The 23,553-nt window shown below is 49.5% G+C and overlaps 1 protein-coding gene across 11 annotated transcripts in view; it reads left to right on the forward strand.

The window, feature by feature from the left end:
- Positions 1 to 23,553, forward strand: part of LOC140391729 (disks large homolog 2-like) — a 1,606,854-nt gene that overhangs the window by 621,212 nt on the left and 962,089 nt on the right. The window contains exon 1 of one of the 11 annotated variants that reach the window (XM_072476529.1): positions 1,069 to 1,497. The exons of the other annotated variants lie outside the window; for them this stretch is intronic. Within the exon in view, the coding sequence (XP_072332630.1) occupies positions 1,183 to 1,497 (315 nt within the window). The 5' untranslated portion in view covers positions 1,069 to 1,182. Of the gene's footprint in view, positions 1 to 1,068; positions 1,498 to 23,553 lie in introns of those variants that run through there. 11 annotated transcript variants of the gene reach the window in all.

Consider the following 23,553-nt stretch of genomic DNA (forward strand, 5'->3'; position numbering starts at 1 on the left):
AATTTTGCAGAACTTTCCCTACAAAATTAACTTTAAGTAGAATCCATCATAGACTAATGTTTCCTTCATAGCAATTTTAGCACCATCAGTAACAGAACATGAGGCTAATACATCAGGAGCTCCTGGATAGTGATTGTGAACAGGAAAACTAGATGATTTTGTTTTCACCTTTTGCCTGGGGTAAGAAAACATTAGTGTCCCAAACACTACCTTGACTCAGGGTAGACTGGGTAAGCGAATACAGCGTGGATCCCGAAGGTTAGCCAGTTGGCAAAAGTAGGGTCCTGGGAAAAAAAGTTTGAAAATCACTGCTCTAAAGAAAATATGGGTCACCAAGGGTTAAGTATTTATTGTGGAATTGAAGCTAGTTTTTATTACCATGTCGTCTCCTTACTCCAGAGGTAGCACTAGCTGTCACAGAAGCATTTAGTGAACAGCATTTACAGAGACAAACAGAAATCTAGGTTTGTTTTCTGTTATCATTTTCTTTTATTAGGCCCATTAGCAGGTATGATGTTGATGGTATTGCACCTTTTCATTCCATTTTCAAATGAAAAATATATGCCTCGGAAAGTCATTTATGTATCCTTCATTTGAGTATCTTTGCAACAACTGTAGAATTAATGACATTTCAGACTTTTTACCATTTTAGTTATGTTATCAGCACTGTCTTGTCTATTCTGTTTTAAAATAGGCTGTATTAATCAAATGCAGAAGTTGGTAGAAAATCTGTTTAAAATGGTTTTGTGACTAAATCCTGCTTTGAAATTGCAATTACACTTGATAAAGTGATTTGCATCACTTTATTGTTATTTTATACAAAATAACACTCTGGGCTGATACTAATCTCATATTTTGTGTGTCAGTTTTTGTTTGGTATTCACCTTTCATGAATAATCTAACAGTTCAGGTTAACATACTTCCCTTTATAAAAACTGGTACTGTAGCGTCCACTTTTGTGACTGGCTGAACAGTGCATTGATTGCTTATGCCTAGAGCAAGGATGCTGTCAAGTTGCTCTGTGGTTGAGTCATCTATCCATGAAGAGCTACCAGGCAGCAGATAATGCTGTGTAGCTGCTGCCTTTCTCCCATAATGTAACAGCAGCAGAGTAGGTAAAAGGACCCTGATTCCCGTGTACAAGATTATATTCTCGCCAACTTGAAAGCTGAATGTGGCAGAATGGCAACTTACCTAAATAAGAATCACAGCTGTGGCAGAGGCCCAGATCGCTTAAAAGCTACAAGAACTATGTCAGTGCTTGTGAGTGAACCGGACTGCTCCTGTAGCTGGTGGCATGAACCACGAGAATACTACTACAGTACTGAGACTCTGCCAACTTCAGAAATCACCTCAGCTCGAAATCGGACCAAGTTTACTGCACTGCGTGATAGTGCCCTGAAAAGCCCCAGCAAAAGCCTGTCGAAGACGAGAAGTGTGAATTGTGATTGGTGGTCTGAATGTACTTGCCCACCTCACAGCAGCTGGTATGAGCAGGTACAGACGAGCATTGTGACGAGTTTCATTTCTTGTTGTTACTTTAAGAATCTTGAATATTTGGCTCAGTAATTTTCTTTCAATAAAACACTACAGAATGGATTGTTCTGTGTTTTTATTAAAATAAAAAAAGTATAAATTAACCTCTATTGAATGGAACTCTTGCTCAAAGTGCATTCCGTTAAATAGAAGACAAACATTTTGCTATCTATTTGAATATTAATTCCATATAACCAGTACAATCTGGAAAATTCTGGAATGTATGTTACATTTGATTTCAAGATAGCTTTCCCAAGTTTCAGCACATTTCTGCAAACCTTAATTTTATTTATTTATTGTATTAAGTTCATTTTTTAATGGTTGCTATTGCAATGTTTGCTTAAATTGTGTCGAATTTTCATCAGATCTTGACTGACAAAATGTGTTACTTCTCATCAAGTAAAGAATGAATGAGGGTCATTAGTTCAGATTAGCTCTTGTTTTTAAGTCTATTAATGGTCCTCAATTATCATGGAAGCACATGTTTGATGTTAAATAATCTTAATATGTGTGCAAAACATGGTAACATTCAACCAAAGTCACCTAAAAATTTCTAAAATCTTGCTGCTTTTGCATTGAAATTCCTAAGGTTTGGAGGAATTGGAGGTAAAATTTGTCTTCAGTTAAAGCATGGAAAAGTGACGACGAAACAGCAAGCAGCCTGTTTTAAACTGTGCCCGATATTAATTTTTATTGACTTGAAAATGGTTTACTGCCATCCATTTTGTATTTTCATTAAAGACTAATTTCACCCCCACCGTGCTTTGTTATACAAAACGTCAGCTTATGCAGTTTTGTTAAATTGTCTGGATGCATTTTTATTTTCCTGTCTTGAACAAGATGATCAGCTATTGTATTATGACTGACATAGCTTTCATTTTTAGTTCCATATTGATTTATTCTTTCCTCTGGGTTGGTGTGTGTGTGTGTGTTGGGGGAGTGAGGAGGGGGGGGGGGGGGGCTAGGTGGTTGGCATGTTTAATATATGTTCTGCCAGCTCTTGTTGCATCACACCAACTTTTGGTTTCACGGCCTGGCAAATTTGACATTATATGAGGGAAAGAAACAGATTTAACAGGTGAAGGTTGAAGGGTTTTCTTTTTATCTCTCCCTTTTCTGCCACTTTTGATGGAATCTTAATTGCAAAACCAGGCACGCCTACAATCATGATGTGTCTACAATTTAAGTCGGTTAAGAGCTGGCATATACTTCACCTATCTTGCACTTCACTAATCTACAGCTGCATTTTCCTGCTACCACTCTTCACCATAGCATGCAAGCTGTTTATGGGCTTCATAAACAGAGGTCTTGATTACAAAAGCAGTATGTTATGCTGAATGTATATAAAGCTTTGGTTCTATAAAAACTAGAGCGCTGCATCCATTTCCAATTATTACTTTTTAGGAAGGATGGGAGTGTCCTTTTTACCAGGTGAAAAGGAGATTTTCCAGAATGGTTCCAGGGCTTGAGCACAAAGATTAAGGCTGACACGACTGTTCAGTACTGAGGGAACATCACATTGTTGGAAGTGCCATCATTTGGATGGGACATTAAACTGAGGTCCCACTGCCTGCTGGGGTGGATGTAAAAGATACTATGGCACTGTTTTGAAGACGATCGGGGGAATTATCGCTGTTGTCCTGGCCAATGCTTATCCTCCAGATCAACACCATTAAAACAGATTACTGTTTGTGGGAGTTTGCTGAGTGCAAATTAGCTGCTGTGTTTCCAACATTATAATAGTGATTACACTTCAAAAAGTACCTCATTGGCATAAAGTGCTTTGAGATGACCAGTGTCGTGAAAAGCATTATGTAAATGCAAGTTATTTTTAATATGAAGGATTTTAGCTACAAGGTTAGGTTGGAGAAACTGGGGTCCTTCTTGGATCAAAGGAGATTAGAGGGTATTTGATAGAGGTGTACCTAATTATGACAGGTTAAATGAGATAGACATTAGTTGATTGTTATGACCTGCCTGCTTACCATTGGCTGGGGACTAATGACAATCCCACAATCCTGTGGGAGTATGAGCTTCCCCAATGAGGGGGGGGGGGGGGGGAGAGAAACCATTAGTAAACACCAAGTATAAATAAGGCTGGCCAGTTTGGAACCAGCAGGAAGGAGTGTGCAGCAAGGGAAGTTGCTGCAGCTGTTATATATATATATGTTATTGTAAATAAATGTTATTACTTTGTATCCTTAAAACTCGTGCTGGATTCTTCGTGGCCCTCACAAAACTGACGACGAGGGATAAAGTGAATAGCTGTCTTCACTGCTGATGCCACCTCCCTGGATTTTTGTTGGATACAGGTTGGAAGTTGTTTTCTATTATACCATGCCTCTGTACGGACGTTTGGATGTTTTTGATGCTGCGCTGGAAAGCTGGAACCAGTACGCACAACGGATGCGTTACTATTTCCGGGCAAACAATATCACCGAAAACGAGCGCCAGGTGGTCATATTGCTCACCGCCTGCGGCCCGTATACGTTTGGGGTGATTAGGAGCCTTACGTACCCAGCTGCGCCGGACACCAAAACGTTTGATGAACTTGTGAATATAGTGGGGCAACATTTTAACCCAACCCCGTCCACGATAGTCCAGCGTTACCGGTTTGATACCGCTGAGAGGACCCCTGGAGAATCCCTTGCCGATTTTCTATCCAGGCTACGCAGGATTGCGGAGTACTGTGACTATGATGAGACCTTGTCAGAAATGTTACGCGACTGTTTGGTTTGCGGTATTAACAATGCGGCCACCCAGAGAAAGTTGTTAGCTGAGCCAACATTGACTTTTCAACAGGCCATTCAAATAGTATTGTCCCGAGAGAGCGCAGAACGAGGAGTGCAGGAGCTACAGGGAAAGGAAGTGCATGCCTTGGGGCGCAACCCCTTCCGTCCGAAAACGTCCCCCCAAACTCCTGCGGTACCTTGGGCGAGGCGACGTCCGGACCGACGCCAGTGGCCGTCGGACATTCCTCCCCGAAGGGAGCCTTCTCCAGAACCAATGGATGAGGAGCCATGTCCATGTCAGACTTGTAGGCGCTGACCCCGTCACGGACGCCGGTCCTGGGGGCGGCCGTCGTTCCGACCGAAACTGGGACCAGCCCAGGGGTCGTACCTTCCAGGTGGATGAACCTGCGGCGACTACACCTGAGGACGTGGAGACGGAGGACGACTGCCTGCAGCTGCATTGTGTGGCAGCTCCCCGTGTGGCCCCCATTAAGGTGACAGTACGGGTCAATGGTCACCTGCTTGAGATGGAGTTGGACACTGGCGCAGCGGTCTCCGTGATCGCCCAGAGGACATTCGACCGCATAAAGCAAGGTATACAGACCCTTACATTAACCGACTCACAGGCCAGGTTGGCCACCTACATGGGGGAACCACTGGACATTGCAGGAACTACAATGACCCCTGTTGTTTATGGACGCCAGGAGGGGCGTTTTCCACTTATCGTGGTGCGTGGCCATGGGCCCAGCCTGTTGGGTCGGGACTGTTTGCGCCATTTGCGGTTGCAATGGCAGCACATCCTCCAAACAGTTTCTGAAGGGTTGACTGAGGTGCTAGGACAATACCCAGATGTATTCCAGCCTGGTTTGGGGAAAATAAAAGGGGCCGTAGCCCATATCCAAGTCGAACCAGGAGCTACGCCGCGCTATTTCCGGGCACGCCCGGTGCCTTTACGCCTTGCTCGAGGAGGTAGAAGGGGAGCTCAATCATTTGGAGAGTTTGGGTATTATCAGGCCCGTCCGTTTTGCTGACTGGGCAGCACCAATTGTACCTGTAATGAAGCCAGATGCCACAGTTCGATTGTGTGGCGACTATAAACGTACAGTGAATACGACTTCCCGACTCGACCGATATCCAATGCCTCGCATAGAGGATCTCTACACGAAGCTTGCAGGTGGACTCTCGTTCACAAAATTAGATATGAGTCACGCCTACCTGCAGTTGGAGCTGGACCCTGCCTCCCGACCATATGTAACGATTAATACACACCGGGGCCTGTATGAATATACACGGTTGCCCTTTGGAGTATCCTCTGCCTGCGCTATTTTTCAACGTGTTATGGAGGGCATTTTGAGAGGTTTACCACGTGTTGCTGTCTACTTAGATGACGTTTTGATGACAGGGACGTCGGAGCAGGAGCATTTGGAAAATCTGGTGGCTGTCCTTAGACGCTTTTCGGAGGCTGGAGTCCGTTTACGTCGCACAAAGTGCGTATTTCAGGCTAAGGAAGTAGTCTACCTAGGTTATCGGGTGGACCACGAAGGTTTGCACCCCGTCGCAGAGAAGGTGCGTGCGATTCAACAGGACCCCGCCCCGACTGACACTTTGCATCTTCGTTCTTTTCTCGGTCTCGTAAACTATTTCGGGAAGTTCCTCCCCAATCTGTCAACTACGCTGGCCCCATTGCACCTCCTGCTAAAGAAAAATCACACCTGGGTTTGGGGTCAGCCGAAAGAAACCGCTTTCCGGCGGGTAAAGCAACAATTGTTGTCGTCTGGGTTACTAACCCACTATGATCCTGGAAAAGCCTTTGCTCGTCACATGTGATGCATCCCCGTATGGTATTGGGGCCGTCCTGTCCCACAAGATGGAGAATGGGGCCGAGCGACCGATAGCTTTCGCCTCCCGCACATTGACTGCAGCGGAGAAAAAGTACGCGCAGATCGAGAAGGAGGGCCTGGCAGTGGTTTTTGCGGTGAAACGCTTCCACCAGTACGTGTATGGCCACCATTTTACTATCGTGACTGATCATAAGCCTCTGCTGGGACTTTTGAGAGAGGATAAGCCAATACCGCCCATTGCTTCCGCACGGATCCAGCGCTGGGCTTTGTTGCTTGCTGCATACGAGTATCCTCTGGAGCACAAACCAGGAACGCAGATAGCAAATGCCGACGCACTGAGCCGATTGCCTTTATCGACCGTCCCCATGTCGACCCCCACGACCGGTGAGGTGGTTGCAACCCTAAATTTTATGGACACCTTGTCTGTCACGGCATCACAGATCCGTGAGTGGACCCAGACGGAGCCAGTCCTGTCAAAGGTTCGGCACATAGTCCTGTATGGTGGGCAGCATAGACAGCTCCCAGGCAAGTTACGGGCATTTTCCTCCAAGCTGTCAGAATTCAGCGTGGAAGACGGCATCCTCTTGTGGGGGACGCGTGTGATTGTCCCGGAAAAAGGCCAGGAGCTGATACTAACAGACTTGCACAATGGCCATCCAGGTGTGACCAAAATGAAAATGTTGACCCGGAGTTATGTCTGGTGGCCAGGCCTCGACACCGACATTGAGAAGGTGGCCCAAAACTGCTCCATTTTCCAGGAGCATCAGAAGCTTCCGCCGGCCGCGCCCCTACATCACTGGGAATCACTTGGGCACGCTTGCATGCAGATTTCACAGGCCCTTATCAAGGATCCATGTTCCTTCTATTAATTGACGCCCAGTCTAAATGGCTAGAGGTGTATAAGATGCAGGGGACAACGTCCTGCGCAACAATTGAAAAGATGCGTTTGTCTTTTAGTACGCATGGCCTGCCCGAGGTGCTGGTCACGGATAACGGCACTCCATTCACGAGTGAGGAGTTTGCGAGGTTCATGAAGATAAACGGCATACGCCATATCCGCACTGCCCCTTACCACCCGGCTTCAAATGGGTTGGCAGAGCGCGCAGTGCAGACATTCAAAAGAGGCCTAAAGAAGCAGTCTTCCGGATCAATGGACACGAGACTGGCTCTCTTTTTGTTTACGTATAGGACCACCCCCCATGCGGTGACTGGGGTAGCTCCCGCAGAACTCCTAATGGGCCGGAGACTTCGCACCCGCCTCAGTATGGTTTTCCCGGACATTTGCGCAAAAGTACGCCGCACACAAGAACGGAAGGGACAGGGATTTTCTCGGCATCGGCCGATTCGGCAATTTGCGCCAGGTGACGCAGTGTTCGTTCGGAATTTTGCTGGTGGTGCCCTGTGGGTTCCTGGCGTAATCTTTCACCAAACGGGCCCTATATCTTACCAGGCGCAAGCCCAGGGTCGTCTCCAGCGCAAACATGTAGACCACGTTCGGTCCAGAACTATCCCCTCAAAAGATTCCCCGCCCCCGGAGCTCATTTCTACAGCCGCAGAGACCAGAGACAAGGGAAGGTAGTCCTCACAATCTTCCACTGGTGCCTCACTCGAAGCCTGCGCAGGTCGTTACAGAACCGAATGGAGATAGAGACGCTGACATGACGGAGGCAGCAGACTCTGACTCCGAGATGGAGACACAGGACACATCAGAGGGGGAATCCTCGGGTCCACGGGCCGTGGATGTACAACCGTTGCGCCGTTCATCGCGGAAGCTTACCATTGGCTGGGGACTAATGATAATCCCACAATCCTGTGGGAGTATGAGCTTCCCCAATGAGGGGGGGCGGAGAAACCATTAGTAAACTCCAAGTATAAATAAAGCTGGCCAGTTTGGAACCAGCAGGAAGGAGTGTGCAGCAAGGGAAGTTGCTGCTGCTGTTATATATATATATATGTTATTGTAAATAAATGTTATTACTTTGTATCCTTAAAACTCGTGCTGGATTCTTCGTGTCCCTCACAAAATTGATGATACTAGGACTAGGAGCCACGGAATTATAGCTTTGGGAGCGAGATGCAGGAGGAATATAAGGAAAAAAGTTTCTATGCAACGAATGGTGATGTGCTGCAACCCTGAATGAATTGCTCTATGGAGAGTTGGCATAAATCTGATAGCCATCTGCTGTGCTGTAAATGATCTATTACTCTGCACTGCTCCACCTTGCACTTCTTATGAGGAACAACAATTAAAACTTACCACTGCCAACCATACCAATAGCAGCAGGAGCAACACAAACACCAGCAATAGATCACCTAGCTTCTCCTCATCCACTTGCAAAGGGAATGGACCCAAAGATTCATCTGGATGCACATAAGGCATGGGCAGAAGAGACAATAGGATGAGGGTGAGTGTGAGTGTTGGTTATTCAGCTGAGGAGGTGAGGTGCCTGGAGGGAGAGGAATGACTGGAGCCAAACGGTGTGTTGTTCTGAAGTGTGCAACGAAAGCGAATGCTGAGAAGTTTTGAGTGTAGGGCTCGGTAGCTAAAATTGTTGAACAACTCACCTTTTCAGACCACCTAAAGTGCTGGTACTGGATACTCTTGGTCCACTGACTCCTTCAAGGGACCAAACATCTTGGGCGTGAGTGATCTACCGGCCTTGCTGCACCCGAAAAGCAGCATGCTGTGGCCGGTAAATGCCGGGGGACCCCACTACCGGGATCTACCTGGCTCGCCACGCCTAACGAGATCTAACGCGATCTCGCAAGGTGTTGCGATGTGAAGCCCGTCATTGTGGGCAGGATCACCTTTTAGCAAATCTGCATATGAGAGCAAGACAGCTAGTTTCGCAGTGACCCTGGCACTGCCAGCCTGATACGTGGCAGTACCATCTGAGTGCCAGCCTGACACTGACAAGGTGCCCAGATGATGCTGGCAGGGGCACTTCCAGGTGCCAGGGCCTCCAATTCCCTGCGAGACCCCCACGAGTGCCGTTCTGTCTGGTCCCCGTCTGTGGAGACCAGTACTGAACGGCGCTCGCCCAAGGTCTCCAAGGCGAAGAGGTTAGATCCCACATCTTGGTTAGATCGTGAGGAATAACCTCCACTGTGTCTGATCTCTGCGGCTGTAGAACTGAGCTCCGGGGGCAGAGAATTTTTGGAAAAGGCGGCCTTCTGGAACGAACGTGGTCGTCATGCTTGCGCTGGAGACGACCCTGGGTTTGCACCTGATAAGAGATCGGGCCCGATCGTCGAAAGATAATACCACCAGACCCACTGGGCACCACCAGCAAAATTTCGAATGAACACCGGGTCACGTTGAAAGATAGCGCAGGCAGAGGATACCCCAAAGGGCAACCGTGTATATTCATACAGGCCCCTGTGTGTATTAATAGTTACATATGACCGGGAGGCAGGGTCCAGCTCCAACTGTAGGACGGCAAAGACTAATATCTAATTTCGTGAACGAGAATCCGCCTGCAAGCTTCGAGTAGAGATCTTCTCTGCGGGGCATTGGATTTCGGTCCAGCCAGGAAGCCGTATTCACTAAGTTTCTTGTCGCTGCACAAAGCAAACTGTGGCATCTGGCTTCATTACAGGGACAATTGGCGCTGCCCAGTCAGCGAAACGGACGGGCCTGATAATACCCAAGGACTCCAAACGAGTGAGCTCCCCTTTTACCTTCTCGAGCAAGGCGTAAGGCACCGGGTGCACCCGGAAAGAGTGCGGCGTGGCTCCTGGTTCGACCTGGATACGGGCTACGGCTCCTTTTATCTTCTCCAAACCGGGCTGGAATACATCTGGGTACCATCCCAGTACCTCCGTCAACCCTTCAGAACCTGTTTTAAGGATGTGCTGCCACTGCAGATGCAAATGGCACAATCAGTCCTGACCCAACAGGCTGGGCCCGTGGCCGCACACCACGATAAGTGGGAAACGCCCATCCTGGCGTCCATAAACAACAGGAGTCATCGTAGTTCCAGCGATGTCCAATGGTTCCCCAGTGTAGGTGGCCAACCTGGCCTGTGTATCGGTTAATGTAAGGGTCTGTATACCCTGCTTAATGTGGTCGAATGTCCTCTGGGCGATCACGGAGACCGCTGCGCCAGTATCCAACTCCATCTCAAGCAGGTGACCATTGACCCGTACTGTCACCTTAATGGGGCCCAGACGGGGAGCTGCCACACAATACAGCTGCAGGCAATCGTCCTCCGTCTCCACATCCTCGGGAGTAGTCGCCGCAGGTTCATCCAAATGGTGGGTACGGCCCCTGGGCTGGCCCCAGTTACTGTCGGATCTATGGCACCTCTGGCGCCCCCAGGACCAGCGTCCGTGACAGGGTCAGCGCCCACAATTCTAACACTGACATGGCTCCTCATCCATCGGTTCTGGAGAAGGCACCCTTCGGGGAGGAACGACCGGCGGCCATTGGCGTCGATCCGGACGCCGTCCCACCCAAGGTACGGCAGGGGTGCGGGGAGACGCTTTTGGGTGGAAGGGGTTGCGCCCCAAGGCGTGCACCTCCAATCCCTGTAGCTCCTGCACTCCCCGTTCTGCGCTCTCTTGGGACAATACTATTTGAATGGCCTGTTGAAAAGTCAACGTTAGCTCGGCTCACAACTTTCTCAGGGGGGCCGCATAGTTAATAACGCAAACCAAACGGTCGCGTAACATTTCTGACACGGTCTCACCATAGCCACAGTATTCTGCAATCCTGCGTAGCCTGGATAGAAACTCTGCAAGGGATTCTCCAGGGGTCCTCTCAGCGGTATTAAACCAGTAACACTGGACTATCGTGGACGGGGTTGGGTTAAAATGTTGCCCCACTGAGGTCACAAGTTCATCAAACGTCTTGGTGTCCGGCGCAGCTGGGTATGTAAGGCTCCTAATCACCCCAAGCATATGCGGGCCGCAGGCGGTGAGCAAAATGACCACCTGGCGCTCATTTTTGGTGATGTTGCTTGCCCGGAAATAGTAACGCATCCGTTGTGCGTACTGGTTCCAGCTTTCCAGCGCAGCATCAAAGACATCCAAACGTCCATAAAGAGGCATGGTGTAACAGAAAAAAAACTTCCAACCTGTATACAACAAAAATCCAGGGAGGTGGCTTTAGCAGCGTAGACAGCTATTCACTTTAACCCTCGTCGCCAGTTTTGTGAGGGCGACGAAAAATCCAGCACGAGTTTGTAGAACAGAAAGAAAACTTTATTTACAATAACGTATATATACAACAGCAGCAGTAACTCCCTTGCTGCTCATTCCTCTCTAGCTGGTTCCATACTGGCCAGCTTTATTTATGCAGGGACCTGCTAATGATTTCTCCGCCCCCCTCATTGGGGAAGCTCATACTCCCTAAGGATTGTGGGATTGCCATTAGTCCCCAGCCAGTGGTAAGCAGGCAGGTTATAAGACTCTAAAATACAGATTTACAAATTGGTGGCACGACCAAGGTGCCACACTGGCATTTTTTGCGCGGCGGTGATTGGCCGAGGGGTGCCGTGCACGGGTGTGGTGGGGGGGTGCTGGGCAACCCCTTACAGTGAGTTGGGGCTTGCTGGGGGGAGGTTCAGGGGTCATGTAAGGGGCTTGAACGATCAGGACGCCATTTAAAAGTAGTGTCCCGATCTTCCGCTGCACAGAGGAGTTCCAGCGAACGGAGCTCCTCAGTGCAGCCTCGACTGTGCGTTCCCTGCTGAGGCCCCGTATCTAAACAGAGGTACGTTAGACACCATTGTGTTTCTCGGTGCTGTGAAAGGGAACACATAATAATAATAATCGCTTATTGTCACAAGTAGGCTCCAATGAAGTTACTGTGAAATTCCCCGAGTTGCTGCATTCCGGCGCCTTTTTGTGGAGGCCGGTACAGGAATTGAACACGCACTGCTGGCATTGTTCTGCATTACAAGCCAGCTGTTTAGCCCACTGTGCTAAACCAGCCCCACGTAGCTAAACGTGTTCGCTGTGGGACATATTTCCCATTCCATTAGATTGTGCCCCTTATGTTGACTTCCTTAGCTGCTTCCATCCAAGCCTGCTTGTTAAAAATGCTGTCCAATTCCTGCCATTCTTGGGGAGAGCTTTAATCACTGCAGCCCCATATATCCACAGCAGGACTTCCAGGTAATAATAAGAGATTTGGGAAGCAGCCTTCCCAACTCCTCTCATACCTGTGATTGCTGGAGCCTCAAAAATACTAGTGCTGGTGAGCCGTTGTCAACCTTACCATGCCCCCTTTTAATTGCAAAACCTTATTTTGACAGATCAATGTATTATCCTTCCCACCTTTCTGAATTCATCGGGAATGTCGACGTAGGCTGCTAGTTGCATGGCTGAGTTAAATAGCCAGGGCTGAGCCACCCATTAGTAAACTGGGAATGCAACCTGAAAAATGCCTAATTTGGTCTGGCAGGGTCTAAGCACAGAATATTTCATACGGTATTAAAATGTTGGAAAGTTGGTATTTGAAAATCTAAGGACATTGTGATTGCTCAAAACTTAGTAAATGTGTCTCACTGAAATACTACACAATCCTACCAATCAATTGTACGTAGTGCAGATTTACAACAGAATTAAATGCATCTGTCAATATTTTTCAGTTTCATTATGATGCAGAGAATATTCTTAAATTCTTTCATGGGATTTGCCGATCACTGGCAATGCCAGCATTTATTGCTCATTCTTAATTGCTCTTCAGAAGATGGTGGTGAACCACCGTCTTGAACTATTTCAGCTTATCTGGAGCAGTTACACCTACAATGCTATTTGGAAGGGCATTTCAATTGTTTTATCTGGTGTCAGTGAAGGAACAGTGATATAGCTCCAGGTCAGGTGTGTGTGTGGCTTGGAGGGGAATTTTAAGGTGATGGTGTTTCCATGCATCTGTTGCAATTGTACTTCTAACTGAGAGGTCACAAGCTTGGAAATGCTGTTGAAGGAGGCTTGGCAAGTTGCTGCAGTTAATCTTCATAGAATCATAGAATTTACAGAGCAGAAGGAGGTCATTTGGCCCATTGTGTCTGCATCGGCCCTTGGAAAGATCCCCCTACCCAAGCCCACACCTCCACCCTATCCCCGTAACCCAGTAACCCCACCCAACCTTTTTGGATCTTGTTTATGCTAAGCACTACTGCCCTGTGTGTCAGTGATGGAGGGAGCGAATGTTTGAGGCAGTGGATAGGGTGTTGATCAAGCAGGATGCTTTGTCCTGGATAGTTTCTATCCTCTTATTTAATTATATGGTTGGTCCAGCTCAGTTTCAGGCCAATGGCAACTCCCAGGATGTTAGTGAGAAATTCAGCGATGGCAGTGCCATTGAAGGTCAAAAGGAGATAGTTGGATTCTGTCTTGTTGGAGATGGTTATAAAAGAGAACAAGACAAAGAAAATTACAGCACAGGAACAGGCCCTTCAGCCCTCCCAGCCTGCGCCGATCCAGATCCTTTATCTAAGCCTGTCTTCTATTTTCCAAGGATCTACTTCCCTCTGTTCCCCGCCTGTTCATATATCTGTCTAGATGCATCTTAAATGATGCTATCGTGCCGGCCTCTACCACCTCCGCTGGCAAAGCGTTCCAGGCACCCACCACCATCTGCGTAAAAAACTTTCCACGCACATCTTCCTTAAACTTTCCCCCTCTCACCTTGAAATCGTGACTCCTTGTAATTGACACCCCCACTCTTGGAAAGAGCTTGTTGCTATTCACCCTGTCCATACCTCTCATAATTTTGTAGACCTCAATCAGGTCCCCCCTCAACCTCCGTCTTTCCAATGAAAACAATCCTAATCTACTCAACCTTTCTTCATAGCTAGCACCCTCCATACCAGGCAACATCCTGGTGAACCTCCTCTGCACCCTCTCTAAAGCATCCACATCCTTCTGGTAATGTGGTGACCAGAACTACACACAGTATTCCAAATGTGGCCTAACCAAAGTCCTATACAACTGTAACATGACTCTTGTACTCAATACCCCATCCAATGAAGGCAAGCATGCTGTATGCCTTCTTGACCACTCTATCGACCTGCGTTGCCACCTTCAGGGTACAATGGACCTGAACTTCCAGATCTCTCTGTACATCGATTTTCCCCAGGACTCTTCCATTGACCGTATAGTCCGCTCTTGAATTAGATCTTCCAAAATGCATCACCTCGCATTTTGAATTGAATTTGGATTGAACTCCATCTGCCATTTCTCTGCCCAACTCTCCAATCTATTTATATTTGCTGTATTCTCTGACAGTCCCCCTCGCTATCTGCAACTCCACCAATCTTTGTATCACCTGCAAACTTGCTAATCAGACCACCTATACCTTCGTCCAGATCATTTATGTATCATACAAACAACAGTGGTCCGAGCACGGATCCCTGTGGAATACCACTAGTCACCGTTCTCCATTTTGAGACACTCCCTTCCACCACTACTCCCTGTCTCCCATTGCCCAGCCAGTTCTTTATCCATCTAGCTAGTACACCTTGAACCCCATACGACTTCACTTTTTCCATCAACCTGACATGGGAAACTTTATCAAACACCTTACTGAAGTCCATGTATATGACATCTACAACCCTTCCCTCATCAATTAACTTTGTCACTTCCTCAAAGAATTCTATTAGGTTTGTAAGACATGACCTTCCCTGCACAAAACCATGCTGCCTATCACTGATAAGTCTATTTTCTTCCAAATGTGAATAGATCCTATCTCTCAGTATCTTCTCCAACAGTTTGCCTACCACTGATGTCAAGCTCACAGGTCTATAATTCCCTGGATTATCCCTGCTACCCTTTTTAGCAAAGGGACAACATTAGCAATTCTCCAGTCCTCTGGGACCTCACCCGTGCTCAAGGATGCTGCAAAGATATCTGTTAAGGCCCCAGCTATTTTGCCCCTCGCTTCCCTCAGTAACCTGGGATAGATCCCATCCGGACCTGGGGACTTGTCCACCTTAATGCCTTTTAGAATACCCAAAACCTCCCCCTTCCTTATGCCGACTTGACCTAGAGTATTTAAACATCCATCCCTATCCTCAACATCCGTCATGTCCCTCTCCTTGATGAATACCGATGCAAAGTATTCATTAAGAATCTCACCCATTTTCTCTGACTCCACGCATAAATTCCCTCTTTTGTCTTTGAGTGGGCCAATCCTTTCTCTAGTTACCCTCTTGCTCCTTATATACGATTAAAAGGCTTTGAGATTTTCCTTAACCCTGTTAGCCAAAGATATTTCATGACCCCGTTTAGCCCTCTTTATTGCGTGTTTGAGATTTGTCCTACTTTCCCGATATCCCTCCAAAGCTTCATCAGTTTTAAGTCACCTAGATCTTATGTATGCTTCCTTTTTCATCTTAGCTAGTCTCACAATTCCACCCGTCATTCATGGTTCCCTAACCTTGCCATTTCTATCCCTCATTTTCACAGGGACATGTCTGTCCTGCACTCTAATCAACCTTTCCTTAAAAGACTCCCACATTTCAAATGTGGATTTACCCTTAAACAGCTGCTCCCAATCCACATTCCCTAGCTCCTGCCAAATTTTGTTCTACTTGGCCTTTCCCCAATTTAGCACTCTTCCTTTAGGACCACTCTCGTCTTTGTCCATGAGTATTCTAAAACTTGCGGAATTGTGATCGCTATTCCCAAAGTAATCACCGACTGAAACTTCAACCACCTGGCCGGGATCATTCCCCAATACCAGGTCCAGTATGGCCCCTTCCCGAGTTGGACTATTTACATACTGCTCTAAAAAACTCTCCTGGATGCTCCTTACAAATTCTGCTCCATCTACGTCTCCAACACTACATGAGTCCCATTCAATTTGGGAAAGTTAAAATCTCCCATCACGACCACCCTATTGCTCCTACATTTTTCTATAATCTGTTTACATATTTGTACCTCTACTTCACACACGCTTTTGGGAGGTCTGTAGTAAAGTCCCAACAATGTTACTGCATCCTTCCTATTTCTGAGCTCTACCCATATGGCCTCAGTGCTCGAATCCTCCTTAATCACAGCTGTGATATCATCTCTGACCAGTAATCCAACTCTTCCACCCCTTTTACCTCCCTCTCTATCCCTCCTGAAGCATCTATACCCTGGGATATTTAGTTGCCAGTCTTGCCCTTCCCTCAACCAAGTCTCAGTAATACCAATAACATCATATTCCCAGGTACTAATCCAAGCCCTAAGTTCATCTGCCTTACCTGCTACACTTCGTGCATTAAAACCTCCCAATCCACCTCAGACCACCTGTCCCTTTGCGTTCATCATCTCTTCCCTGTCTACTCTTCCCCTTAGTCACATTGGGTTTATTATCTAGTACATTACTGGCTTTAGTTGCTGCCTCTTTACTGACCTCTAACTTCCTAATCTGGTTCCCATCCCCCTGCCACATTAGTTTAAAACCTCCCCAACAGTGTTAGCAAAAGCTAACATGAGCCTGGCTAGCAAAAGCAGGACATTGGTTCCAGTCCTGCCCAGGTGTAGAGCATCCGATTTGTAATGGTCCCACAACTGGTTCCAATGTCCCAAAAATCTGAACCCCTCCCTCCTGCACCATCTTTCAAGCCACGTATTCATTCTGACTATTCTTGAATTTCTACTCTGACTATCTCATGGCACTGGTAACAATCCTGAGATTACTACCTTTGAGGTCCTACTTTTTAACTTATCTGATAGCTCCCTAAATTCTGATTGTAGGACCTCATCCTGTGTTTTACCTATATTGTTGGTGCCTATATGCACCACGACAACTGGCTGTTCACCCTCCCCTTTCAGTATGTCTTGCAGCTGATCTGAGACATCCCTGACCCGTGCACCCGGGAGGCAACATACCATTCGGGAGTCTCGTTTTCGACCACAGAAACGCCTGTCTACTCCCCTTACGATTGAATCCCCTATGATTATAGCCCTGTGAGGTACCCTCAATAATGATGCTTAGAGATTAAACTGTAAAGAAGGCTTTATTAGGCTAATAACTATGCTACAGATTTGGACGAGAGCTGACTGCTATACAGACCATGAGGCAGGCCTTTATGTATGGCTCCCAGACGGGCGGAGCCAGAGGCGGAGTCCCCAGGGTTCCAAGCCTGGTCTTAAAGGGGACATCACCTTACATGATGATAAGGCAGTAACCGTTCATCACATTCACCCCCTGTTTAAAAAGGAGTCCGGCGGGGGTGAAGTGCCATCATAGGTCCATCCGTCTCGGTGGCCGGATCGTCCTCCTCGATCTCCTCAGTTCGGGCGGTGGTGCGGCGGGCACGGACGTCCCGGTTGAGGGCACATCCGGGAGCACAGCGGTCGGAGCTTCGGTCCGGGTCGGGGCAGAGGAACTAGGCAGGGCCGGGGGTAGTGGAGCCGGGGCAGAGGAACTAGGCAGGGCCGGGGGTAGCAGAGCCGGCGGGGTGTGTCAAGGGGGGGCGCACGGTAGGACCTCACTAACGGTTGGTAGGGCCGGAAGGGGGTGCGTTGTAGGAGGCGACGGGTCCTGCAGGGGAGCGGCGCGGGAAGGGGCGTCTGTGGTGGAGGATCCAGCGGGCGCCAGATCCCGGAGGGAAACCGTATCTTGCCTGCCGTCGGAGTACTCCACGTAGGCGTAACTGGGGTTGGCGTGGAGCAGTCGGACCTTTTCAACTAGGGGGTCCGTTTTATGGCTCCTCGCGTGCCTCCGGAGAAAAACAGGTCCCGGAGCCGTCAGCCAAGGTGGAAGCGAGACCCCGGAGGTAGACTTCCTGGGAAGCGAAACAATCGCTCATGAGGGGTCTCATTTGTGGCCGTGCAGAGGAGTGACCTAATGGAGTGGAGGGCATCAGGTAGGACCTCCTGCCAGCGGGTGGTGGGGAGATTTCTCGACCGCAGGGCCAGAAGGACAGCCTTCCACACGGTCGCGTTCTCCCTCTCCACCTGCCCGTTTCCCCGTGGGTTATAGCTGGTCGTTCTGCTCGAGGTGATGTCTTTGCTGAGCAGATACTGACGCAGTTCATCGCTCATGAACGACGTACCCCGGTCGCTGTGGATATAAGCAGGGAAACCGAACAGGGTGAAGATGCTGTGCAGTGCCTTAATCACCGTGGCTGAGGTCATGTCGGTGCAGGGAATGGCGAATGGGAAACGGGAGAACTCATCGATCACGGTGAGGAAATAGGCATAACGGTTGGTGGACGGGAGGGGCCCCTTGAATTCCACGCTCAGTCGCTCAAAGGGGCCCGAGGCCTTCACGAGCCGAACCTTGTCTGGCCGATAGAAGTGCGGTTTGCACTCCGCACAGACCTGGCAGGCCCTGACCATGGCCTTGACCTCCTTGGTTGAGTAAGGTAGGTTGCGGGACTTGATGAAATGGACGAGCCGGGTAACCCCCGGGTGGCAGAGGTCATTGTGGATGGCTTGCAGGCGGTCCTGCTGCGCGTTGGCGCATGTGCCGCGGGACAGGGCATCTGGGGGCTCGTTGAGCTCCCCTGGACAATACTTGATATCGTACGAGTAGGTGGAGAGTTCGATCCTCCACCTCAAAATTTTATCGTTCTTTATTTTGCCCCGTTGCGTGTTATCGAACATATAGGCAACCGACCGTTGGTCGGTGACGAGGGTAAACCTCCTACCGGCGAGGTAGTGTCTCCAGCGCTGCACAGCCTCCACAATGGCTTGTGCCTCCTTTTCGACTGCAGAGTGTCGAATCTCGGAGGCGGTGAGGGTTCGGGAGAAGAACACTACTGGTCTGCCTCCTTGATTGAGGGTAGCAGCCAGGGTGATGTCTGATGCATCGCTCTCTACCTGGAAAGGGATGGTTTCGTCCACCGCGTGCATGGCGGCCTTGATGATGTCGGCCTTGATGCGGTTGAAGGCTAATTGGGCCTCAGCCGAGAGGGGAAAAGTGGTGATCTTTAGGAGTGGGCGGGCTTTGTCCGCATACTTGGGGACCCACTGGGCGTAATAGGAGAAAAGCCCCAAGCACCGTTTGAGGGCCTTGAGGCTGCGGGGGAGAGGGAGTTCCTTAAGGGGGCGCATGCGGTCGGGGTCGGGACCTAGGACCCCGTCTTCCACGACATAGCCGAGGATGGCCAGCCGGGTGGTGTGGAAAACGCATTTGCCCTCGTTATAGGTCAGGTTAAGGGCTCGGGCGGTCTGGAGGAACTTTTTGAGGTTAGCGTCATGGTCCTGCTGATCATGGCCGCAGATGGTGACATTGTCCAAGTACGGGTATGTAGCCCGCAAACCGTACTGGTCCACCATTTGGTCCATCGCCCTTTGAAAGACGGAGACCCCATTTGTGACACCAAAGGGGACCCTGAGGAAGTGGAAGAGCCGGCCGGCTGCTTCGAAGGCAGTATAGGGGCGGTCTTTTGGTCGGATGGGGAGCTGGTGGTAGGCAGATTTGAGGTCGACCGTGGAAAAGACTCGGTATTGGGCGATCCGATTTACCATTTCCGCGATGCGAGGAAGTGGGTACGCATTAAGCTGCGTGAATCGGTTTATGGTCTGGCTATAATCCACGACCATCCGTTTCTTCTCCCCGGACCGGACTACCACCACTTGCGCTCTCCAAGGGCTGTTGCTAGCCTCGATGACCCCCTCTCCCAGTAAACGCTGGACCTCTGACTTGATAAAAGCCATATCTTGGGCACTGTAGCGCCAGCTCCTGGTGGCGACGGGCTTACAGTCAGGAGTGAGGTTAGCGAATAGCGAGGGGGGTGCGACTTTCAGTGTCGCAAGGCAGCACACCGTAAGGGGGGGCAAGGGTCCACCGAACTTCAGTGTCAGGCTTTGGTGGCTGCACTGGAAATCCAGTCCGAGCAGCAGGGGGGCACAGAGGTGAGGGAGGATATAAAATTTGAAACGGGTGTATTTGGCACCCTGAATCGAGAGATCCGCAATACAGTACCCCGTGATTTGTACCGAGTGGGACCCAGATGCGAGGGCTATGGTTTGGGATGTGGGATGGGTGCGTAGGGAGCAGCGCCTTACCGTTTCAGGGTGGATAAAGCTCTCCGTGCTCCCGGAGTCGAAGAGGCATGCAGTGTCGTGCCCGTTGACCTGGACCTGCATCATGGAGTCCTGCAGGTGTTTTGGCCGAGTTTGATCGAGGGTGATCGCACCCAGTCGCGGGTAGTCGGAGTCGTAAAATGGCCGCTGCCGTTGGTCGCACGTGTCGGGTCGAGAAGATGGCCGCTCCCATGATTCGCACGAGGCTGATGACGCGTCAGAAGAGGACGTGTCGGGTCGGTGCGCAGCAGCATTGCGAGGCCTGCGGGCCTGGGAGCCCGATTTTCGGGCCGGCTGTTCTTTGTTTTTCTGGCCCCTGGGTCTGGCCAGGCAGACCCTCGCAAAGTGCCCTTTCTTCCCGCAGTCGCTGCAGATCGCGGAGCGGGCTGGGCAGCGTGGGCGTGGGTGCTGGCCCTGCCCGCAGAAGTAGCAAGGTGTGCCCCCATGGTGAGCGGGTCGCCACGTGGCGCAGGCCTGTATTACGGGCGAGTCTGAGGAAGTCCGGGGGGGCTCGCAGAGTCCGCGGGGTACGTACCCAAGTTGTGTCGGGCCACCTCCAGCGAGGAGGCGAGCGTTAGCGTCTCCTGGAGGTCATTTGCCCCGTTTTCGAGCAGTCGCTGCCGGATGTAGGTCGAGCGGATGCCGGACACGAAAGAATCTCTGATGTGCAGGTTCATATGGACTTCCCCTGTCACATCCTGATGGTCACAGTCCCTGGCAAGCGCGGTGAGTTTCTCAACAAACTCGTCGAGCGATTCCCCCGAGCGCTGCCGGCAGGTAGAGAGCAGATGCCGGGCGTGCACCTCATTGACGGGTTTGACAAACCGCTTGCGGAGCAACTCAATCGCTTCCTCATAACTCGTCGCCTTTTCGAGCGTGGCGGAGATTCTGTGACTCACTCGGGCGTGGAGTAGACGCAGCTTGCGTGGCCCCAGGATGGGAGTCTCTGCGGAGTCCAGGTAGGCCTCGAAGCACCGCAGCCAGTATTTAAAGATTTCCTTTGCCTCCGGCGTTCGTGCTTCCAGATTGAGCTTCTCTGGTTTTAGGCCTGCGTCCATCCTCAATCTAGTTTAGCCTAATAAATTGAGGTACCCTCAATAATGATGCTTAGAGATTAAACTGTAAAGAAGGCTTTATTAGGCTAATAACTATGCTACAGATTTGGACGAGAGCTGACTGCTATACAGACCATGAGGCAGGCCTTTATGTATGGCTCTCAGATGGGCGGAGCCAGAGGCGGAGTTCCCAGGGTTCCAAGCCTGGTCTTAAAGGGGACATCACCTTACATGATGATAAGGCAATAACCGTTCATCACACCCTGCCAGTCTTTTTCCCGCCCTTCTGTGCAGTAGAGCCAGCCACGATGCCATGAGCCTGGCTACTACTGCCTTCCCCTGGTGAGTCATCTCCCCCAACAGTATCCAAAACGGTATACCTGTTTTGGAGGGAGATGACCGCAGGGGACACCTGCACTGCCTTCCTGCTCTTTCTCTGCCTTTTGGTCACCCATTCCCCGTCTCCCTCACCAATCCTAATCTGCGGTGTGACCAACTCACTGAACGTGCTATCCACGACCTCCTCAGCACCGCGGATGTTCCAAAGTGAGTCCATCCGCAACTCCAGAGCCATCATGCGGCCTAACAGGAGCTGCAGCTGGACACACTTCGCGCACATGAAGGAGTCAGGGACATCGGCCGCGTCCCTGAACTCCCACATTGAGCACGAGGAGCATAACACGGGTCTGGGATCTCCTGCCATTTTTACACTTTACCTTAACTGATTAAAGTATATTCTCTCCTGTTGGAGATGGTCATTGTCGAGCACTTGTATGACACAAATGTTATTTGCCGCTCATCAACACGAGCTTAATCTGGATTATCAATTGGCCGGTCCATTAAATCCGGGCGAGGGGCGGTAAGGAAGTGATTCCGAAGCAAACAATCGTGTGGCGGGTCCACAAGGTAACCGGGTGGCTGATCGAGGAACACAGCAGGATTTAAGGTCGAACAGTAATGAAAAGAGAGGTAGGGGTTTTGCAATAGTGAAACCTCATAGTGGCTCACGCGTGCTTGTGTCAGATGCTGGGTTTGCTGAGATGTTGGGAGAGCCACAATAGAGTGCGAGGTGTGCACTTGTACTGGCTGGTGAAGGGTCAGATTAGAGGCTGCCTGTGCTAACAAATGGACAGCTGTAAGAATTTGGGTGCAGGGAGGTAGACCGCAAGCTACAGGATCCAATTTCGTAGAATAGTAAGCGACCGGGCAACGCCGGTCACCGTGTTCTTGTGTAAGAACACCAGTGGCACATTCATCAAAAACATTAACGTACAACTGAAAGGGTCTGTCATACATAGGTCGTCCTAGTGCTGGGGCGGTAGCCAGGGAGTTTTTGAGAGTAACAAAAGATTGTTTTGCTGAATCAGGAAGTTCAAACTTAAGAGGAGCATTTTGAGAGGAGTACGGAGTTAAATCTTTAGTATGGACAGTAACATTCGGAATCCATTGTCTGCAAAAGTTCACCAATCCTAAAAAGGCTCGCACCTGCTTGGGCGATGTAGGAAATGGGGTCTGCAGTATAGGAGTAATGCATTCATTGGGCAGCACGGTAGCATTGTGGATAGCACAATTGCTTCACAGCTCCAAGGTCCCAGGTTCGATTCCGGCTTAGGTCACTGTCTGTGCGGAGTCTGCACATCCTCCCCGTGTGTGCGTGGGTTTCCTCCGGGTGCTCCGGTTTCCTCCCACAGTCCAAAGATGTGCAGGTTAGATGGATTGGCCATGATAAATTGCCCTTAGTGTCCAAAATTGCCCTTAGTGTTGGGTGGGGTTACTGAGTTATGGGGATAGGGTGGAGGTGTTGACCTTGGGTAGAGTGCTCTTTCCAAGAGCCGGTGCAGACTCGATGGGCCGAATGGCCTCCTTCTGCACTGTAAATTCTATGTAAATTCTATGACTCTATTCCTGAGTAAGGGAGCGATCCGTAGCACTTATTAGGATACCCAAAAATTTGACCTGCCGTTGGCCTTTATGAACTTTAGCGGGCGGGATCACATATCCCCATGAATGGAGACGGATGAGCAGGTAAATGGTGTCACGCTGGTTAGCGTTGAAGTAAGGGCTGTCAAGGAGTAAATCATCAACATATTGGATGATTGTGGGGCCATCAGGAGTTGATAATGTCGCTAACTGGCAGTGCAATGCCTGTGAGAAAAGGGTTGGTGAATGAATGAAGCCCTGTGGGAGCCTAGTCCAAGTGTATTGGTTGCCCTTAAATGTAAAGGCAAACAAATACTGTGATTCAGGGGCGAGGGGTATCGCAAAAAAGGCATGTTGTAAATCAACAAGGGTGAAAACAGTCGCTTCCGGTGGGACATTACTCAGGATTGTCGCCGGGTTTGGGACAATAGGATGTAAGGGTTTCACTATCTGATTAATACGTCGGAGGTCTTGGACCAAACACCATTCGGA

The sequence above is a fragment of the Scyliorhinus torazame genome, chromosome 15 (assembly GCF_047496885.1).
Source record: "Scyliorhinus torazame isolate Kashiwa2021f chromosome 15, sScyTor2.1, whole genome shotgun sequence".
Lineage (NCBI taxonomy): Eukaryota > Metazoa > Chordata > Chondrichthyes > Carcharhiniformes > Scyliorhinidae > Scyliorhinus > Scyliorhinus torazame.